We start from the raw sequence: 22,931 nt of genomic DNA on the forward strand, positions 1-22,931 counted from the left end.
AAGAAATCTTTGAGGTTAGATACTCAAAGCTTAGATACTCAAATGCCATCCCTCATATGCACGACTAATTAGTTAGCGATTTCTTCTCCAAACTCTTGGAGAATGTAGGTGCAGTTAGTTTCACAACAGACATCTGCAGCTCAGACATGAGTCCAATGTCCTTCCTGAGTCTGACCGCGCATTGGATAGACTTGGAAAAAGCAACTGGGGAGTCGTGTACCTCGTGCTATTAGGTGGCCTAAAGGTTGAGTTAGAACGTCCTCGTAGAGCTATGTAAAATGGAGTTCAGATGGGCGGCGCATTAGTAGCTCCAGGATGCATCAGCGGATGGGGATGAACCAGAGGAGGAGCAGGACAGCAGACGTCCAGGACCTCAAGAGCAGGGGACCATTTTTTTCATGATTAAAAATACTTTAAACTGTATGAACTTGTCTGGAAACACTTCATATTTAATTATGATATGCACTTTGCACTTTCTTGTATGTTGCTCTGGATACGAATGTCTGCTAAATGCCATTAATGTAATGTAATATAATGTAACGTAATGTAATGACGTATAAGCAGATAATCATAAGTGAATTGCATTCAAGAGTTTTTTTTAAATGATGATGGAAATCTTGTAAGCTTATTGGGAGGGGGGAGGTTTTGTTTTAAATATCTTAGTCAGGAACACCAATACGTACCATCTTAACAGGTGCTCCAGGACCTGTAGAATTTTTATAGTAATATATAAAAATATATGTAAAGAATTTTTTTTTTTTTTTTTTTTATATGGCGGATGGCCTTATTAAAAAAATGCATATAAAATATTTTAAATGTATGTATAAAACTTGTAAGTTTATACAGGTTAAAGCATTTTTCATCATGAAAAAAGCAGGTGGTTTTAAGGTTGGCTAATTGGTTTATATTTAGTCTTTGATGTGATCTTTTAATTATTTTATAGATATCGCTCAATTACTGAGAGCTATGTTGCGAATGGTGCGTTAACCGGCCAACTAACGTCAAGTAACTAGCCGGCTTATGTTACCCTGCTTTACAAACGTGATGCTAGTTAATGTTAGTTGTCAAGACTGGAATGAATACATTTGATCTGGCTAGATTCTGCCTTGAATTAGGTGATCAGAACACACTCTCTTTACGGTTTATTCGAGAGGGGTCTGGCGGTGGATTGAGGACACCTCCCCGCCTCCCAAACCTTCATTCAGGTGTGCGTTAACGGTCAGTTTATCACATAAAAGCAAAGCCATACAGTTAGTTTATGCATCTAAATAAAGATATGCTTTATTTGCGCTGTAAATATTAACATCAATTACATTTAAGCAGTTGATTCCTATTCTACAAACGATCGTAGATTAATGCTCTGATTCATAACGTTACGTGCATCAGTAACATTAGCTAATGTTGCTATCAGCATAGCTAACGGTATTTCCGACACTGGCTGCCCCCGATAGAATATCAACTTGGCTAATTGCAATAACTGAAATGTATGATGAAGACTTTTGTTTTGTTTTAAATTTGTTTTATATCACCTAGTTACATAAACACTTGCTAGCTAAGATGTTTGGTGTTCATTCCTGTTCTACAGAAGATGTTAAAAGACTCCCGATCTCCGATCAAGGCAGTAGGCAAATGTTGCTAGGCTATCAGTATGATCACCGGTCTAAATTCATATACTGGCTACCGCCAATACAATATCAACCTAGAATCGCAAGAGCTGCACTGTATGATAAAGACCATTGGCACGATTGAAGGTGGGAGGATTTTGAGGTGTCTTTAGGCCGCCGTCAGCCGTTTATTCTGGCTATTTGATGCAATTTGAGCGGAGCAGAGTGGGACGGGGTAGAGCATGGAGGTACAAAAGCACAGCAGGGTGGTTCTTGAAAAGTTGTCTCCTCGACAGGTACCCCTCGCTCTGAGGTGCAGGAGGAGGTGGAGTGTGCCCCCTCGCCACACCTGGCTCTTGTCCTGAAAGTCTCTGGCCTTGGCACCACCCGAGAGGTGGAACTGCCACTCTCCAATTACAAGTCCACCATCTTCTACTATGTACAGAAGCTGCTGCAGCTCTCCTGCAACGGGAGCGTCAAATCGGACAAACTCCGTCGCGTCTGGGAGCCCACGTACACGTATGTACACATAAACATGCATGTCCGTTACAGTCACTTCGTACCCACAACTAAAAAATTTTGAAATTACTCATGTGGGTCATTAAACTATCATAAGCCTAACAGTAGAAATTGGTTTATTTAGGAAAATTAAGTATTTATTTATATATATATATTATATTGCCTGTTGGTATATGTCAAAGGCATTTATGACTGAACTTTGTGTTTTGTAGGATAATGTACAGAGAAATGAAGGATTCTGACAAAGAGAAAGAAAGTGGGAAAATGGTAATTATACATTTCCTTTGCCGCTCCCCTCTAACCCATTTACTCTTGGCTGTGAATTTCTGTGGCTGTTTTAAATGTGTTAATGCTCCTTTCTGATAGACCAAGACATCACTAACCTTTAGCAGGAGACCGTAAAATATGTTACAGTGATATTTATGGTAATTGCATGGGCCTCTTAGTGGCAATCCTATTCTAATGCATGTCTGTTGCGTGAGACTTTACAATCAGGAAAGACCAACACTTGGCTCTTCCTATTGTAGGGTTGCTGGTCTGTAGAGCATGTGGAACAGTACCTTGGCACTGATGAATTACCAAAGAATGACTTGATAACCTACATGCAGAAGAATGCAGACTCGTCTTTCCTGCGCCACTGGAAATTAACCGGCACTAATAAAAGTATTAGGAAAAACAGAAATTGTTCTCAGCTCATAGCTGCATACAAGGTATAGAACGGCATCAGATATGCATACATACATATAAATATATATATATAAATATATATATATATATATATATATATATATATATATATATATATACATACATACATACATACATACACACACGTGTATATAAATATTTATTTCCCCTTGTCTTTTGAATTATTTTTTTCTTCTTGCTTGACTGTCGCTTGTGTAGCCTCCTGTTAAATGACTGTTCCTCCCCCACTTTTAACTTGAGTGACTTTTTGCTGTAAAATGCTTTTCCATGAATTGAGGAGACTGATTGTTTTACTTTGTTTTGTTTTTTTGCCATGCATATAATTCCATAAGATAGATGTAGCATTTGGTCGTGAAATGCTCCTTGTATATGTAAAGCACTTTGATAAAGTTGATTTGCGAGTGCTGAGTAAGTGAGGGCAGCGTTGTGGTTTTTAGCGCCGTTCTGACCCTGGCCCCTGTGCCTGCAGGATTTCTGCGAGCACGGCTGCAGGTCTGCAGGCTCCAGCCCCGGCTCCCTGTCGGCGACACAGAGCTGCGACATCCTGAGTGCACAGCGTGAGCCGGCCCAGGCCAAGGCTGGCACAGGCCAGAATGCCTGCGGCATGGAGGACGTGCTGCAGCTGCTGCGCATTCTCTTTATCATAGGCGGGGATGCCCACGCCAGCCGCTCACTGCAGGAAGGTGAGTACTGCCACACTCATTGCAGGCGGGTGGCGCTTGGAGTCTGTGATTGTGAGCAAGTCACCGTCAGTGACCAAATATTCTGCTGTCATTGAATAATCAGGGAGAATTGGCCAAAATATACTTGATGTCATTTATGGTGCTAACTAATTGAATTGACTACTTAAAAGTAATCTGCCTGAAATGTGTATCTACCTCTTGTGGATGTTGCTCAAAAAAAAGTTGGAAGTGGGACATTAATCTTAAAGTGGAATTGTAATGTAATGAATTGAACAGCTGTGGGAAATTTACATGTGATTTATATGGGAACTCAGACCTGTGTTGTCTTACCCTAGTCAGGTATGGCAGGGTGTGCTGGTTTAGACACAAGAAACCAGCAGGGCTACACTATAGCCTACAGCTAAAATACATCAATTAATTTCACTGTAATGAGGGGAGCCGCGGTGGCGCAACAGGCTAAGACGCAGCAGACTTGCGGTTGCAGTTTGCTGCAGTTGCACACCGGGGATCGGGGTTCGATTCTCGGTCCTGCCAAAAGCCAAGTTTGGCCGGCTCACGTGGGGCAGCAATAATTGGCTCGCTGCTCCAGAGGGAGGGACTTGGCAGGGTTATTAGATCGCCGCACAATAAGCACCTCGGGCGCCTCGGAATCACGGCAACGGGCACGAGACGAGACGGCTTGAAGAAGGCGTGTCGCTCTCATTCGGGCCGCCGAGGGACGGGGTACGGGCGGTACATCTAATACGACTACCTCCAGTTGAATCAGACGAGGTACAATTGGCTACCAAATTGGGAGAAAAAGGGAAAAATCTGGAAAAAAAATAATAATAATAATAACTTCACTGTAATGATACCTACTACTCTGGCTATTTAGTTACGTTTGTCAGTTTAGTCATTGCTTGAATATACAAATCCCTTTTTCACTGAAATATTACACTATAGCCTTCTGTGTGGCTGTTTTTGTGTCAAACGAAAATGATCCCATCTGCACATGAGTTGTCTGTATTCATACATTGTATTATTCATTAAATCTCCAGAATTTGTCCCCTGTCTGCAAGGCTTTTCCTGCATTGTAACTCTCCCAGCTCTTAGCATGTGCAGTCGTCGTGACCTAACAGAATGCGTAGTTTGTCCGAAGTCTGGTCCTGCTCTGGCATGTCAGGACCATGTAATTCTATTCCGGGATACATTTCATATATTCAAGAGTTGATGAACAGTTAGAGTTGAGTTGTGTGTTCTGAGCTTTCACTCAAGCTATTCTCATGTCTCTTAGAAGTGGATGATCTTCAATTCAATGCATCTCCAGAGGAGTTCACCAGCAAAAAGGTCACCACCAAAATCCTACAACAGATTGAGGTAATTACTGGCGTTTGCAGAGTATAAACTGACTGTGATTTTGGTGGCCAAAGCTCCCCCTTTGAAAGCTGGATGTAAATTTCCTCTGGAATCAGTTATTGTTACTGTGGTGGTCCCTGGGAGTTGCTTGACAGGCATAGATTTTTATTTTTTATAATTCATCAATAAAACAAAAAATATTTCGGGGGAAAAACCCTCTTTTTCAATCAAAATGACTGATTTTGTGGCGGTATTTTCCAGAAATATGTGCCAAATTGTGCGTCTTATCACAATTTTTTCTTAGTTATGTTCACAAAATTCAAATGGCAATCCAAACAGACAATATGCATAATGCATAGTAGTGGATTAGTAGCCTAATCTGTTCATTTTTGTGTCTCAGTAGGCATTAAATATTTGTATACATTCAAAAAATGAACAATAATCTTAAATAATCTTAATCTTAATCTTAAATAATGCCCCTGTGCCACTGGCGGCAAAACATCTCAAAAACATCAGTGACCCCTGTATTCGACAGTAGGTATGAAGTGCTTCTCCTTGTATACATCCCATTTTCCCGCCAAGCATTTATGGGCAAAATGTTAGATTTGGGTCACATCTCACCATAGCACTCTCTTTCAGTCGACTAGGTTTGGTTTTGTTTATTGTGCTCCCTAAGGGCTGTCTTTGTGTCACCCTTCCAAAAAGTTATAGAGGTGCCTTTAGGTTTTTTAAAAATTATTATAATTTTTTTTTTATATAAAGACTTGGTGACCTCAAGACACAACCAATCTCTGGAATTCTTAAACTGCATCCTTTGGTTACTTATGGCCTGTGGGGATAATATTCAATTCAATTTTATTTGTATAGCGCTTTTCACAGTAGACTGTTCGAAAAACGCTTTACATAGTAATGGAAGCAAAGAAAAATGGGGAATATCAATCAGCCTTAAGCTCCCAAATAGCATGAGGTAAACAATTCCCTAGTAGGAGAAAAACCCTCAAACAGGCATGGAAAAAAAAAAAAAACGGATGGGAAGAACTATAGGTTAAGATGGTTAGAGTTCAGGTATCAAACTAGCAGGTCATTTTACATTGGATGTAGAATATGTAGTTCGGAGGGCGATGAATCTGCAGCTCCAGGATGTGCTGGAGCGTGGGCATGAACCAGGAGAGGATCAGGGCTGCAGCAGTCCATGAGCTCCGGGCGAGGGTCTGGTTGGAGTGGTCCAATGTTCTCATGTGCAATACAGCACAGTAGGCTGCCCTGCCAACCATGCCCAAAATGCGAGTACCACACAAACCTCCCCAGTGACCTTAGGTTGTGACTAACCCCACTGGCACTGTTGATGCATACACAGTGCCAACGGTCACATAAGTATTTTTAAATATGCACTATTGCACCTACCAACCATCTCCAGAGCTATACACCGTTTAGCTAAAGGATTGACTAAAGAGATGAGTATTGAGCGTACAGTCAAGAATTTGATACAATATTAATATTTGCACCCCTTCAATATTTTTGTCAGTAATTTTTCTCCAGGAGTAGTAATACAGAAGGCACCTAAGAACATTTCACTAGACCTATGAATGCCATTTGCTGTGTTTTCTTATTAAAATGTTATAATTTTTATATTTTCTTTAGCTATGATCTTGGCGTGGCGCTGCACCACAACAGAATGTTAGCAGCGGAAACCCTGAATTGGATTGGAAAATTGCAGTCTTAGTAACCATTTTGCTTGCTTCATAAATTACAGTGTTTATTGTTATCTTGTGTGGCCCTCAGGAGCCCCTGGCCCTGGCCAGCGGGGCCCTCCCTGACTGGTGTGAGCAGCTGACCAGCAAGTGTCCTTTCCTCATTCCCTTTGAGACCAGGCAGCTCTACTTTACCTGCACAGCATTTGGAGCATCCAGGTAAGCACCTTCTGCATTGTCTGGGAGGACATCATGGAGAGAGGCTCAAGCATTTCAACCAGTAATATTAACTCATTGTGCAAATCTGGATTAGTGACAACCAAAATATTATGAGCCTAAATATTTTATTTTCATGATTAATTAGCATTATTGTTTTTGTACTATTTAAGGTTAAGGACAGTGGAATGGCTGCTAATGAGAGGGCCGCAGAGGGCAGCACCAATCAGTTACTCAGTAAATCATTTTTGAAAAGCAGTAACAGACACTTCATTTTTGCCAACGGTCAAATTGGACAGCTGTAAACTGTCTGTAATGCTGTGCTGTTTAAATGTATATAGGATGACTAAATGAAGATTGAAGACCTCCAAGTAACTGGAGTTCCAAATCAGCAAGTTAATTTAATCTGCAGTTGAAATGTGAACATAACTGGACATAAAAATTTTTCTCTTGGAGATGCGGTGGCATGATCGTTGTCGTCATGTTTACGTGACTTCACCATGTTTATCTCTTTGGACATTGGAGGTATACAAAGTTGTAGTTGACTTGAATTATTATGCATTTTTGATCAGTTGTGTATGCTCCCGGCCTGTAAGTCTGCACTGCTAACTGTTTGGATTGAGTTTCCCTGCAGGGTGGGTTGATGCTTTGGCGATACGGTTGTCTCTGTAGGGCCATTGTGTGGCTTCAGAACCGACGGGAGGCCACTATGGAGCGGTCCCGCCCCGGGACTACGGTGCGGCGGGACGACCCGGGGGAGTTCCGCGTGGGCCGGCTTAAGCACGAGCGGGTGAAGGTTCCGCGTGGTGAGAGCATGATGGAGTGGGCAGAGAGCGTCATGCAGATCCATGCAGACAGAAAGTCTGTGCTGGAGGTAGGGCTTTACTGCCTGCTGATAACTAACCCTAATTCTGCATTTAACCACTTCCAATAAAGGCACATTAAGCCAACTTGCTATTCTTTATGGTTATAACAAAAAGGAATGGTGCACTAGTGTTTAGTTGCATAGCTGGGAAATGTGTAAGGTAAAAACATAATTAAAGGAATCTCACAAAGGGTAATGTACAATGGTAGACTTGGATGGGACATGCGCCAGTGCCCCTTTTGAAAACAAGATTGATAATCTTAAAACCTGTGTCTAAGATGCTCTCCCGCCCCCCCTCCTTCCAAAGGTGGAGTTCCTGGGTGAGGAGGGCACTGGCTTAGGCCCCACACTGGAGTTCTATGCCCTGGTGGCAGCAGAGTTCCAAAGGACATCCCTTGGCATCTGGCTCTGCGATGATGATTTCCCAGATGATGAGTCACGCCAGGCAAGTTCCTCTTCATTCAATGAGTCTCACACGATCACCTTTTTATAGTTTGGCGGGCACACTGCTTTCTTTCTTTGCTTGGTAATAATGTTTGGTTCTAATATGAACATTGATACTAGCAGGCTATTAAGTTGTTGTCCTTAAAGTATTGCTTCACAGCCGGATGTATATCTGTCCTGCTTGTCTGTCCCATGGGTATAATTCCCAGAATTTCCTCTTCCATGTAACCCTTGTAGGGGCACCTCACTCAAAGGGCAAGTTGGGCAGTATCAGAAATATCTGTGCTCTGGTCCAATTCCAAACTAAAACACTGGCATTGTTTAACAGAATGACAATGTTCCCCTAGCATATCTGTGCGACATGCAACGTAATGCTTTGATGCGTTTTATAATTTTGGTTTTGTTTGATAAACCCTCAAGCATAACTTATTCCCAGGGGTACTCAAAGAGTTAAGTGAGAATTTGTATTGGCAAGTATTTTTAGGTAGTCTTTAGAAACTGGAAAAATGCTGGATGACTGGAAACAAGGTAATATAATACCAATGTATTCACTCAGTGAGCATTTTATTCGGTATTTATAACTTTTTTTTTTTTTTACTTCTGCTGTAGCCTATCCACTTAGTTATGATGCATTGTGTGTTCAGAGGTGCTCTGCTGCATACCGCTGTTGTAATGTGTGGTTATTTGCGTTACTGTCACCTTCCTGTCAGCTTTGCTGACATCATTAACTAGCGTTTCTGTCTGCTGAACTGCTGCTCACTGGATTTTATTTATTTATTTTTATGAGCAAGCAAGTTATTTGGCTATGTAACTAGCTGGCTATATACAGGTGCATCTAAAAAAATTGGAATATCATGGAAAAGTTAACTTTTTCTGTAATTTCATTAAAAAAGTGAAACTTTCATATATTCTAGATTCATTACACAAAGTGAAATATTTCAAGCCTTTTTTTGTTTTAATCTTGAGGATTACGGTTTACAACTCATGAAAATCTAAAATATTAAAATATTATAATATTACATAAGTCCAATCTAAAAAAGGGTTTATAATACAGAAATGTCGACCTTCTCATTTATGCACTCAATACTTGGTCGGGGAACCTTTTGCATAGACTGATTGTTGGTGCCAGACAGGGTGGTTTGAGTATCTCCTGGAATTTTCACGCACAACTGTCTCTAGAGTTTGCAGGGAATGGTGCTAAAAACAAGAAACATCCAGTGAGCAGCAGTTCTGCAAAAAAGCGTTGTTAATGTGAGGGTCAGAGGAGAAAGGCCAGACTGGTGAAAGCTTACTGGAAGGTGACAGTAACACAAATAACCACGCATTACAACAGTGGTATGCAGAACAGCATCTATGAACACACAACGCGTCAAACATTGAAGTGGATAGGCTACAGCAGCAGAATACCTAAGTCCAAAAAATAAGTTTAATAAATTCCTTAAAGTGTTCACAGGATATAGCAATTAATCACACTGGTTCAAAAATGGTATGCTATACCGACACAGGTTGTGGGTAAGCTAGATATAAGATAGGTCGTCCCAAATAGAAAATGCTTTTAAAAAAAGTGAAAAATATTGCTTTAATATGCAAAATTGCCAATAAATTCCACAGTGCACTACTCTAATTCATTGAGAGGTTTGAATTTGCCCAGTGGTGAGAACATGTTAGACGTACACATTATACATGGCTTTAACAGTTGTCAGAGATCGGTGCTGATACCTTGATGGAGAGCAGGTTGATGTTGGCTCATCCTGTTGTCTGGCAGTCAGAGGGTTGCCAGTTTGTGTCTGTGAGCAAGACACCTAAACCCCAACTGCTCCTTATGAGCTAGTTGGTGCCTTGCATGGCAGCCAATCACCATTGGTGTATGAGTGTGTATGTGATTGGGTGAATGAGAAGATCAATTGTACAGTGCTTTGGATAATTCCTTTTCCATTTGCAATACACTGAATACATTTGGGGTTGAGAAACAGATGAACACAAGAGTTCAGAATTTCAGCTTTTATTTCCTGGTATTTACATTTAGATGTGTTAAACTACTTTGAACCTTCGCAATCAGACCACCCAATTTTTAGGTGAGCAAAAGTATTGTAACAGCATTTGAGTAAATGAAAGTAAATAACACTTATATTTAGTAGCTTATCCCTTGCTTGCATCAAGCCTGCAACCCATTGACATCACCAAATTGTTGCATTCTTCTTTTGTGATGCTTTTACTGCAGCCTCTTCAGGAGGTGAAATGCATGCTCATGCTTGCGTCAAGGACTGGTGTTTGACTTGGCCAGTCTAAAGCCTACCTTTTCTCCCAAATTAAGTCCTTTGTTGTGTTGGCAGTGTGTTTTGGGTCATTGCTGCATGATGAGGTTCCTCCCAATTAGTTTGGATGCATTTCCCCATAAGTTGGCAGAGAGAACATTTATGTAGACATCATCATCAATAAAGATTAGTGAGCTCACTCCAGAGGCAGCCATGCAAGCCCGAGCCATGACACTCCACCATGCTTCACAGATGAGCTTGTCGTTTTGGATCATGAGCAGAGCCCTTCTTTCTCCACAATTTGGCCTTTCCATCACTTTGGAAGAAGTTAATCTTGGTCTCATCAGTCTGCAAACAACTTTGTTCCAGAACGTTTGTGGCTCATCTCTGTACTTTTGTTATCTTGCCTTCCAATTTTTACTACTGATGAGTGATTTGCATCTTGTGGTACAGCCTCTATATTGCTACTCTCTTACCGTTGTGCTCATAAGTTTGCATACTGGTTACATACCCAGATTTTGTGATATTTTTGGCCATTTTTCAGAGAATATGAATGATAATACAAAAACTTTTCTTTCACTCGTGGTTAGTGGTTGGGTGAAGCCATTTATTATCAAACAATTGTGTTTGCTCTTTTTAAATCGTAATGACAACAGAAACTATCCAAATGACCCTGATCAAAAGTTTACATACCCTGGAGGTTTTGGCCTGATAGCATACACACAAGTTGACACACACAGGTTTAAATGGCTAACCAACTTCACCTGTGATCTGTTTGCTTGTAATCAATGTGTGTGTATGTAAAAAGTCAGTGAGTTTCTGGGCTCCTGACAGACACCTGCAAGTTTCATCCAGTGCTGCACTGACATTGCTGGATTCCGAGCCATGGGGAAAGCAAAATAATTATCAAAGGATCTGCGGGAGAAGGTAGTTGAACTGTATAAAACAGGAAAAGGATATAAAAAGATATCCAAGGAATTGAGAGTGCCAATCAGCAGTGTTCAAACTCTATGGAAAATGAGGGATTCTGTTGAAACCAAGCCACGGTCAGGTAGACCAACAAAAATTTCAGCCACAACTGGCAGGAAAATTGTTCGGGATGCAAAGAAAAACCCACAAATAACTTCAGCTGACATACAGGACTCTCTGAAAAAAAGTGGAGTGGCTGTTTCAAGATGCACAATAAGGAGGCACTTGAAGAAAAATGGGCTGCATGGTCGAGTCGCCAGAAGAAAGCCATTACTACGCCAATGCCACAAAGCAGCCCACTTACAATACGCCAAACAGCACAGAGACAAGCCTCAAAACTTCTGGAACAAAGTTATTTGGAGTGATGAGACCAAAATTGAACTTTTTGGCCACAACCATAAACGCTACATGGCCTATGATGAAAGGTACACCATTCCTTGGACGTTCCAACATGACAATGATCCAAAACACAAGGCCAAGTCGACCTGTCATTGGCTACAGCAGAAAAAAGGTTCTGGAGTGGCCATCTCAGTCTCCTGACCTCAATATCATTGAGCCACTTTGGGGAGATCTCAAACGTGCAGTTCATGCAAGATAGCCCAAGAATTTACAGGAACTGGAGGCTTTCTGCCAAGAACAATGGGCAGCTTTACCATCTGAGAAAATAAAGTGCCTCATCCACAACTACCACAAAAGACTTGAAGCTGTCATTGATGTTAAAGGGGGAAATACACAGTATTAAGAACTAGGGTATGTAAACTTTTGATCAGGGTCATTTGGATAGTTTCTGTTGTCATTATGGTTTAAAAAGAGCAAACACAATTGTTTGATAATAAATGGCTTCACCCAACCATTAACCATGAGTGAAAGAAAAGTTTTTGTATTATTGCTCATTCTCTGAAAAATGGCCAAGAAATCACTAAATCTGCCAGGGTCTGTAAACTTATGAGCAGAACTGTAAGTTTCTTCGTAGTGGTTGATATTTTCCTTGGTTGACCTGTTTGATGTCTGTTGCTCAGTACGCCAGTGGTTTCTTTCTTTTTCAAGACATCCCATGTTGTTGTACAAGCTATCCCCAATGCTTGTGCAAAAAATCTCCCTTCTTTTCTAAGCTTCAAAATGCTTTGCTTTTCTCCAAAAGACAGCTGTCTGGTTTTCATGTTGGTTGATCTTTACACAAATGCGGCCTTCACAGGAAAAAGCCATGGCTTAGGGGCCGTGTCCACAGAAAGCGTTTTTTTCATGGCAGAGCGCTTTGGACATCAAAATCAAAAAATTCCCAGAGCGCTTCCAAAAAGCGCTCAGAGCGCTTTTTGTTGCTAGGTTACAGTCGTCGTGTCCGTCATTAATACAAATAACCTAACCGAAATAATGACATAACGGTAAACATGAATACCAGAAACAAAATCCTTGCAATTGCTCTAGCGGCGGATCTCAATGAAGATCCCGCTGTCAGGAGAAGGGCTAGAAGTGTGTGGGTGCTAAGATAATGCTAACTAACAGTTAGTTAGTTACCTGACTTAGCTAGCTAGTTATCATAAAGGGCTATCACGACCAAAACATAAAGAACAAAGCCTGGAGAGATGTCTCTGCTTTTTATATATTTTTTATATAACTACAAGGTAAACAGCAAGCTAACAAGGTCATACGAACTGACAGTTGGCTAATCTCTGGCGGTTAGCTAACGTTAGCTAGCTAGCATAACTACAAAAAGAGATCTCTCCAGGCTTTGTTCTTTATGTTTTGGTCATGATAGCCCTTTATGGTAAGATCATATATGACCGGGTTGTCGGACGCCGCAAGAACCAGCCTCTCCTCCGCCATGTCTGTTGATCTTTGTTGGTCCCACCTCTTCCTCGATTATGATTGGTCGGTCGAAAAAGTGACATTGATGAGCGGCACTCCTCTCCAAAAGTTGAACTATTTTGAACTCAAGGCGCCCAGAGCACTCCGCCAAAAAACGCTAACCGCCGAGTGCGCTAAAACGCTAGGCGCGGCGCTGGGAAGAGGAGCACGCCTTGCGCGTCTTTAGCATAGAAATGAATGGCAGAAGGGCACTGGCAGCTCAAAAAACACTTTCTGTGGACACGGCCCCTTAAAGAGTAGATATTCACTATTTATTGTTGAACCAATCAATCTAACAACACACATCTGGGCAACAAGAAACACCTGTAAATACTTCTGCTCGCCTAAAATTGGGTGGTCTGATACAAAAGGTGATATATTATAAGTTGTTTAACAAATCTAGATAAAAATACCTGGAAATACAAGCTGTCATCTCATGTGCATCTTTTGACCTCAAACTCAGTTGTCTTCAGTGTATAGCAAAAACAATGGAATTGACTTTGATGTTCCAATACTTTTTGAGGGGACTGTAAAAACTATATGTTTGTTTCAGGTGGATCTGGGAGGGGGTCTGAAGCCCCCAGGGTATTATGTGCAGCGGTCCTGTGGGCTCTTCCCAGCCCCGTTCCCCCAGGAAAGTGATGAACTGGAGCGCCTCATCAAGCTCTTCCTCTTCCTGGGCATCTTCCTGGCCAAGTGCATCCAGGACAACCGGCTGGTGGACCTGCCCATCTCTCGGCCTTTCTTTAAGCTGTTGTGCATGGGTGACATCAAGAGCAACATGAGCAAGCTGCTCTATCAGTCACGTGGCGAGGCTGACTTGAACTTCTCTGAGATCCAGTCGGAGGCCTCCACGGAGGAGGGCCACGACACTCACTCAGTTGGGAGCTTTGATGAGGATTCCAAGTCTGAGTTCATCCTGGACCCTCCCAAGCCAAGGCCCCCAGCTTGGTACCATGGTATTTTGACCTGGGAGGACTTTGAGCTGGTCAACCCCCACCGGGCCAAGTTCTTGAAGGAGGTGAAGGAGCTGGCAGTGAAGCGCAGGCAGATCCTGAGCAGCAAGAGCCTGTCGGAGGACGAGAAGAACACGCGTCTGCAGAGCCTCATGTTGAAGAACCCCACGGGCTCCGGGCCCCCACTCAGCATGGAGGACTTGGGGTGAGCACCACCGTGCTAATAGGTCTTTACTGCTGCTCTTCCACTTGTTACCCTGATAAATCATGTAGAAACATCACTTGGTATTACACAGCTTTTTGATGTTTAGCTTTAAAATGGAAAACCATGAAAATTAGGAGTGGTCAGTCTTTCCAACAATCATCCTCAGCAGCAGGCTTTTTTCCCCCCTGTTGATGGATAATGTTGCACAATTATAATTCTGTATGCACAATTTCCCATGTTCATGGTTGCATTGTTTCATTTGCCATTTTAATTAGTGTTTATGTTTTCATTCTTACATGTTTTCATGTAAGAATGAAATGTTTTACTGCGCTGAATAATGGTGTAACAAAAGATTAGCATGCACAGTATGCTTAGTTTTCTTAATGCCTTATGTTCCTTTGTGTGTTGTCCAGATGTAGATCCACATGGATTCAAAACTAGCGAAGATGAGAAGATGTTGAAACACTTTGGTGTTTTGTCTCTGAACTGACTTTTCAGTTTCTTCTCCCCAGATTGAATTTCCAATTCTGCCCCTCTTCCAAAGTGCATGGGTTCTCTGCTGTGGACCTGAAGCCCAATGGAGAAGATGAGGTAGGGTGATTTTTAAAATTTAACCAGGAAATCAAATGGGGAATGTGATTTCATACTGTATATTTATACTATAGTATACCGTAGTAGGCTCAAAGGCATACACTGCCTATTTTCCAATTGATCCACATTTATTGCAGCTTTCTACATACAGTGCTGAGAAATATGTGCCCCTTTCCTATTATGGCATATTTGTCTCACAGTATGTTTTCAGGTCTTTAGACGAAGACTAATATTAAACAAAGGGAACCCGGGTAAACTTCACATTGAAAAATGATAATTTCATTTATTTCATGAAAAAAAGTAATTGCCCCGTTAACTTAACTGGTTGCACCTCCTTTAGCAGCAATAGCTGCAACCAAATGCTTCCTATAGTTTGATATTGGTCTTTCACATCACTGTGGAGAAAATGTATCCCACTCCAGAACTGCTTTAATTCAGACAGATTGGTAGGTTTTAGAGCATTAACTGCTCCTTTCAGATCCTGCCAGAGTATCTATATTTGGTTCAAGTCAGGACTTTAGACTAGGCCACTCCATTTTCCTTTCAGCCATTCAGACATGGAATTGCTTTTGTGTTTTGAATCATTGTCTTACTGCGTAACCATAATATGCTTTAGCTGATGGACAGATGACAGGACATTCTCCTTAAGAATGTTGTGGTACAGAACAGAATTCATGGTTCCTTTTATAATGTCAAGTCATCCAGGTCCTGAGGCAGCATCCCCACACCATCACGCTTCCAACCACAATGTTTGACTGTTAGGGATCATCCAGGTGCTTTTTTGCAAATGTGAGGCGAGCATTGATGTTTCTGTTGGTAAGCGGTGGCTTCCGACTGTTCACACACAACCCTCTCTAGTGGGTAAACAGCATGTTAATGAGGAAGGTCCAAGGATAATGTCCACTGGCCAGACTAGTTCAAGCAGTAACTTAATTGCCATTACAACAGTGGAATGCAGAAGAGCATTTCTGAACACACAGCACATCCTTTACAACCACCGCCCCCCTCACTGTGCCCTTCCCCCCCTCTAGGCCCATCCCTTCCTTTTCCACTTTCTCCCCTCTTACAGACTCTGATGTTTCTCAACTCCTGCTCTGCCACCGCCCTACAACCTGTGCCCTTGACCCTATCCCCTCTTCTCTTCTCCAAACTATCACACCTGACATTCTCCCATTTGTCACCTCCCTTGTCAACTCCTCCCTGTCTTCCGGCTGTTTTCCGGCATCCTCCAAGAGGGCCCACATCACTCCGCTGCTAAAAAAGCCTACCCTGGATCCCTCCATCATCCAGAACTACCGCCCGGTATCTCTTCTTCCTTTCCTTTCTAAAACTATAGAACGAGCCGCTTCTACTCAACTTTCTTCCTTCTTTTCTAACAACAACCTGCTAGACCCCCATCAGTCTGGCTTCAGATCGGGCCACTCGACAGAGACTGCGCTCCTCTCCGTCAGTGAGTCACTCCATGCCGCACGAGCAGCCTCCCTCTCCTCTATCCTCATTCTTCTAGATCTCTCTGCTGCCTTCGACACTGTGGATCACTCCATCCTCCTGTCTGCCCTGTCAGCAACGGGCATCTGTGGCACAGGCCTGGACTGGATTGAGTCCTACCTCTCTGGTCGCTCCTTCCAGGTTGCCTGGGCTGGTTCGGTATCGACACCTCGGCCCCTCGCCACAGGAGTTCCCCAGGGCTCAGTCCTTGGCCCGCTTCTTTCTTCTCTTTACACTCGCTCCCTTGGCCCTGTGATCACTGCACATGGGCTATCCTACCACTGCTACGCGGACGATACCCAACTCTTCGTCTCGTTCCCGCCGTCTGATACGCAGGTTTCAGCCCGTATCTCTGCTTGCCTGAGGGACATCCAGAGCTGGATGGACAACCACCATCTAAAGCTCAACCCAGGTAAAACTGAAATGATATTCATCCCTGCTAATACCTCTCCCCATCTGGATCTCTCCATTTCCCTCGGGGATACCACACTCACACCGTCACCCAGTGCAAGGAACCTCGGCGTGGTGATGGACAGCAGACTGTCCCTTTCCGAGAACATTGCGGTGGTGACCCGGTTTTTGCAGGTTCTTCCTATACAACATACGGAGGATCCGCCCCTTTCTCACCCCCTACTCGACCCAGCTCCTGGTCCAAGCGATGGTTCTGTCCCGCCTGGACTACTGCAATTCCCTCTTGGCTGGCCTCCCAGCGTCCGCCATCAGACCCCTCCAACTCATCCAGAATGCAGCAGCTCGTCTGGTCTTCAACCTTCCCAAATACTCACACGTCACCCCCCTGCTTACTTCCCTCCACTGGCTGCCTGTCATGGCTCGCATCAAATTCAAAACATTGGTGCTAGCCTTCCAAGCAGTTAAAGGGTCTTCCCTAGCTTATCTGCAAAAAATCATCAGACCCTACACCCCTGCCAGACCTCTTCGTTCAGCCTCCACAGGCCGCTTGGCACCTCCCCCTCTCAGAACCTCCACCTCACGCTCACGACTACTGTCTGTTCTGGCTCCACGGTGGTGGAACGAACTCCCCGTTGAGGTCAGAACTATAGAATCTCTCCCCACCTTCAAGCGCAAGCTGAAGACACACCTCTTCAAGCAGCACCTCTCCCCATCCCTCCCTACCTCCCTGTGAACCTTAATTGTTGTCTCTGTGACTTGCTTTGTGTATCGGTATTTTTAGTTGGCTAGGTAAGCAGTGTTTGGATAGTTAACTTTGGTCACTTTTGCTTTGTTTGTTTGTTCAAAAACAAAAAATTTTTAAAAAAATTTAAAAAATAATGGCCCTTGTCCTTATCTTTGTTGTACAGGTAGCAGTTGAAATTGTACTTCCCTCTAGGGTCTTTCAGCGAACTTATCCCTGGTTATGGGTATGCACTTTGTTGTACGTCGCTCTGGATAAGAGCGTCTGCCAAATGCCAATAATGTAACATCGATCCATGGAGTGGATGGGCTACACCGGGTTCCACTCCTAAGAACAGGAAACTGAGGCTAATGTGTAATTTGTGTTGTGCTTTTGTATTGTATTGAATTATATGTTGGAATCTCTGCTTGCTCCTCCCTTGGCCAGGGCTCCCTTGTAAAAGAGAGAACCATCTCAATGGGAGAAGGAGAATAATGAAAATAAAAGGTGGCCACAGTCTCACTCAAACAGATAGTTAAATATTGGAAGAACATTTTATGTGTCTCTGTGCTGGTCACAAACGTGATGTGCCCTTCGGACATGGTGAATCTGACTCTCTGCACCTTTCTCTCTCTCTCTCTCACACACACACACACACACACACAGTGAGCATTTAAGATGTGTGTGTGTGTGTTCTTAATAGTGAAAATTATATGAATGAATTTTACATAAGTATGCGTTTCGTAGTAATGCATGCCTGGTAAAGTATGAATTTGTTCCTGGGCGGCACCTCAGAGTTGTCAAGTCCATTTCTGTCATTAGGGCTGGAGAATCATTTCAGCTTCTATTGCTCTCACATGTCAGTCACAGTGAAATTGCATTGTTTTACCTCACTAAAACAGCATTATTCAAAGTGTAATGGAATAAGGTATGTGAGCCTAATTATGAGTATCTGTCTCCTTCCAGATGGTGACCATGGACAATGCTGAGGACTATGTGGAGCTCATGTTTGACTTCTGCATGCACACAGGGATCCAGAAGCAAATGGAGGCCTTCAGGGGTAAGACCAGTTCACAGCATGGAGCCTCTCTGTCTGGGCCTAGCCTATTAGAGCCAGTGCAACGGCATTGCTTTTGTTTTATATTGCCTTTCTTTAATCAGCTCAGTCTGAGAACTGTTCTTCTGCAGTGACAGCCTGGAAGTCAACTTGGGTAGGAATGCAAGGAATTGTGAAGCCAGTCAGATGTAGGACAGGGATTTGATGGCTAGATCAAGAATATGAACAGGAAGGTGTATGCTTCCAAAAAATGCCCTGGGATGTTTAATGAGCACAGTGAATTCCAGCCTTGGTTTAATGACTCAATTAAAGGATGAGGCCTTCTACAGCACAGTGACATAAATTTAGCAGGAAATCCCCTCATGTGATTCCTTCAGAGAGAGGAGATATTTATCGCAGAGGGTAGTATAATCATGCGTTTCATCAGGCAGAAGAAAATGAAAAGTAGCTTAATATTCCAGTGTGCATGATATTTTCAGCCCCCCCCCCCCCCATGAGATGGGACATTAGCAAATATGTGTGTGAGGTGACTGTGACACGGCTGTGTGACGCTTGTATCTTCTCTGTCAAGATGGTTTCAACCGTGTGTTCCCCATGGAGAAGCTGAGCTCCTTCAGTCACAAGGAAGTGCAAATGATCCTATGTGGGAACCAGTGTCCGTCCTGGACCTCAGAGGATATTGTCAACTATACTGAGCCCAAACTTGGCTACACCAGAGACAGGTATGGGCTCTACTCCAAATTGTTTTTATACATTTTCCAACACATCCCTGTCCTCATTAATAAGTCTTTTTTTTAGATCACTTGATAAATGAAATCCACCCATTAGGATATCAGTGTTACAGCTCTCCATGGATCTCAGTGGACTTTTCTATACTATTACTGGTCTTGTAGCATTCATAAACTTTAATACTGGGTTGACAACACAGCTGATCATTTGCGCCCCTCATGGGTTGATATGGAACTTTCATCCTCTAAACAGTCTCTTCACTCCATGGTTTGTTCTCCCGTTAACCACTTCTAATTTTTACCTCAAATACAATAGTAACTAACTCTGTTACAATCTGGACTATTAAAATTAGGAGAAGCCTAGGCCTTGATATAGCCTCTCACCCTCTAAATAATCACCTATTTCTGCCCTCTTGCACCAATTTAACATTTCGGCTGTAAGGATTCTTGGGAGCAGGAGTTGATCAATGGCAGCGTATTTCATGATTAGTCCACTCCTCATCCATCTGTGCTTTGCATTGCCTCCTACAGTGTAAGATTGTGCACATGTGAGTTATACTAATACCATATATACTTATACCATTATACTAATTTGAGGTTATCCCAGATATATCCTAATGTAGCCACCTAATGTAATGGGTGCAAGCGATCTCCAGCTGACCACACCCACATGTTCTGGTCCTGCCCTAGGCCTGGCACATTTTGGTCTGAAATCTCAACACATCATATAACACTACCATTATCCCTGACCCTCTCTTGGCCCTGTTTGGTGTCCCCCAGCAGCCTAACAGCACGGCTGCACTGCAGCCATTAATGTCAGCCATCGCCATCAACCATTGGAAGCTTATGGAATGAATCCATCGTAATTAATGACTGCAGCTCCACTGTAGCCATTGTGTCATGTTCAGAGGCAGTATCAAAGCTAGAGAATCGCCTAGGTTCATTTCTAGATAGTTGACGTGTGTGTTCATTCCCATATAGTGAATGGATTTTTATGAGAAATGTAGTTCTGCTTATTTTTTCTTATTTAACTTGATACAAGGTGGCACGCATGGTGCAGTAGTTAGCACTGCCGCCTCACAGCAAGGAGGTCCTGGGTTTGAATCCCCGTCGGCCGGGGCCTCTCTGTGCGGAGTTTGCATGTTCTCCCCGTGTTTGCGTGGGTTTCCTCCGGGTACTCCGGTTTCTCCCACAGTCCAAAGACATGCAGGTTAGGTTGATTGGAGAGCCTAAATTGCCCGTAGGTATGAGTGTGTGAGTGAATGGTGTGTGTGCCCTGCGATGGACTGGCAACCTGTTCAGGGTGTATTCCTGCCTTTCGCCCAATGTATGCTGCGATAGGCTCCAGCCCACCTGCGACCCTGTTCAGGATAAGTGGGTTAGGATATTTTGAGTTCTTTGTGCTTCTTCAAAAGAGCTTGGACAGCCCATCTGGAAACATTACAAGGCATTTTTAGCAGTCGCTCTTATCCAGAGCAATGTATAATGAAGTGCAGATTGAACACAGGAACAAGTATGAAGAGGACCCGAGAGTCCTAGCGTGACCATACAGATACAATCGGAACCCTTGAACAATACATCAACTTACAAGCTAGCATACCACGGTTGGCAGCTAGAATACCCCGAGTACAACAATACAATAGCTAATACAAAACACAATATCTATACAAGTGCCATTATAGTCTATGGCATATACAAGGCTAATCTTGGTGGTGAAGTAGGGAGGGAAATGTGAGGTCAGAGACTCTGCCGTTCTGACATCCACAGGGAGGTCAGTCCACCACTGTGGGGCCAGGACAGACAGCAGTCGTGAGCGATAAGTGCAGGTGTGGCGGGGGGAGGTGGCATGAAATGGAGGGGTCTTGCTGGTGTATATGTCTTGATAAGCGATTGAATATATACAGGGGCTGATCCCTGGGAGAGGTTAGAGCAGGGATGAAGATTAGATGGTGGTTGCCCATCCAGCTCTGGGGGGCGACATGGCTCAGGCAGTAAGAGCAGTCATCTGGCAGTCGGAGGGTTGCCAGTTCGATCCCCCGCCCGGGCTGTGTCGAAGTGTCCCTGAGCAAGACACCCAACCCCCAAATGCTCCTGACAAGCTGCTCGGTGCCTTGCATGGCAGCCAATCGCCGTTGGTCTGTGAGTGTGTGTATGAATGGGTGAATAAGAGGCATCAATTGTATAGCGCTTTGGATAAAGGCGCTATATAAATGCCAGCCATTTACCATTTATGTCTCTCAGGCAGGCAGAGATACGGGTAGAGACCTGTGTGTCTGATGGGGGAAAGGAGAGAAAGAATTGGGTGCCATCGGCATAACAATGATATGAGATGCAATGAGCAGAGATAACAGGGCCAAGGGATCTGGTGTAAATGGAGAAGAGGAGGGGGCCGAGGAAACCCCTGTCTGCCTTGAAATTTATGCCTGAGAGAGACCTTGCTGATGCAGTACAACTACCTTGTGTCTTGTTGCTGTGCTCAGTCTTGCCATGGTGTATGACTTCTGACATTAAACTGTCTTCAGCAACCTCACCTTGGCAGCAGAGTTTGGCTGTTCCTCACCTAGTTTTAACCCTCCTACACAGCTGTTTCTGTTTCAGTTAATGATTGTGTTTCAACCTACATATTAAATTGATGATCATTAGCTCATGTTTGGTATAATTGGTTAATCACACACCTGACTGTATGCCTACAAAATCCCTGACTTTGTGCAAGTGTACCTAGAAGAATTGATGCTGGTTTGAAGGCAAAGGGTGGTCACACCAAATATTGATTTGATTTAGATTTGTCTTCTGTTCTCACTCACTTTGCATTTTGTTAATTGATAAAATTATCATTATTAACATTTCTATTTTTTAAAGCATTCTTTACAGCATTTTTTTCACACCTGCCTAAAACATTTGCACAGTACTGTATGTTTACTTGTTTCACGATTACTAGTGTTGGTTTCACTTAGATGGTTTTAGGCTGCTTTCAATTGGCTATGCAAGCTGTTTAATGTTCCTGAATTAGTGGATACTTGATAATTATTAGTGTTTATGTACATTTGTGTTTGTTAAATATATACAGTCTTGCTGTTCTTGCATGTAGGATGTCCCTTTTAAGATTCAGTGATCATTTATTGTATTGAATAATTTGTTAGAGAAAAAAAAAAAAAGTGGGCGTAGGCATTTATATCAGCTACGCTAATAACTTGTTTAAAAGCCATTACCGGTCATTTGAATAAATCTTTTATTCAGTAGAGGACAGTATAAGCTTTCCAACAGTGTATAGTATGTGTGATTATAAGTCAGTTACATTTGCTGAGATAATGTAATGGAGGGATTGTTTTCTTCAATGCAGATTTGCACACCATATGTTACGCAGTAATATATGCTAGCAGTAATATACTGGTTGAGGTGTAATCGTCGTTTTTGGTTTTTGCCGACTGATGGTTAAAGCAATATCTCGCCTTCTTAATGTGGACTTGGGTAGTAATACACAATGTTTAGCCTTTGCTATAACACGTTATTGAGGGCTACTAGCTAGCTGTTTGTATGGGAGTATTGTTAGCATACCCTGTCCTGATACATCAGGGTTCAACTTCTCCCTGTCTTCCGGCTGTTTTCCGGCATCCTCCAAGAGGGCCCACATCACTCCGCT

General features: G+C 42.9%; 1 protein-coding gene across 5 annotated transcripts in view; it reads left to right on the forward strand.

Annotated features, from left to right (window-relative positions):
• Nucleotides 1-22,931, forward strand: part of hectd1 (HECT domain containing 1) — a 113,049-nt gene that overhangs the window by 77,901 nt on the left and 12,217 nt on the right. For 4 of the 5 annotated variants that reach the window (XM_061232673.1, XM_061232709.1, XM_061232692.1 and 1 more), the window contains 12 exons: nt 1,901-2,123; nt 2,336-2,390; nt 2,651-2,833; nt 3,301-3,514; nt 4,788-4,870; nt 6,632-6,759; nt 7,429-7,630; nt 7,929-8,066; nt 13,688-14,295; nt 14,808-14,886; nt 18,473-18,566; nt 19,135-19,285. In XM_061232673.1, the coding sequence (XP_061088657.1) occupies nt 1,901-2,123; nt 2,336-2,390; nt 2,651-2,833; nt 3,301-3,514; nt 4,788-4,870; nt 6,632-6,759; nt 7,429-7,630; nt 7,929-8,066; nt 13,688-14,295; nt 14,808-14,886; nt 18,473-18,566; nt 19,135-19,285 (2,158 nt within the window). The remainder of the gene's footprint in view (nt 1-1,900; nt 2,124-2,335; nt 2,391-2,650; nt 2,834-3,300; nt 3,515-4,787; nt 4,871-6,631; nt 6,760-7,428; nt 7,631-7,928; nt 8,067-13,687; nt 14,296-14,807; nt 14,887-18,472; nt 18,567-19,134; nt 19,286-22,931) is intronic. The other variant, XM_061232701.1, reaches the window with a different exon arrangement.

The sequence above is a fragment of the Conger conger genome, chromosome 1 (genome assembly GCF_963514075.1).
Source record: "Conger conger chromosome 1, fConCon1.1, whole genome shotgun sequence".
Lineage (NCBI taxonomy): Eukaryota > Metazoa > Chordata > Actinopteri > Anguilliformes > Congridae > Conger > Conger conger.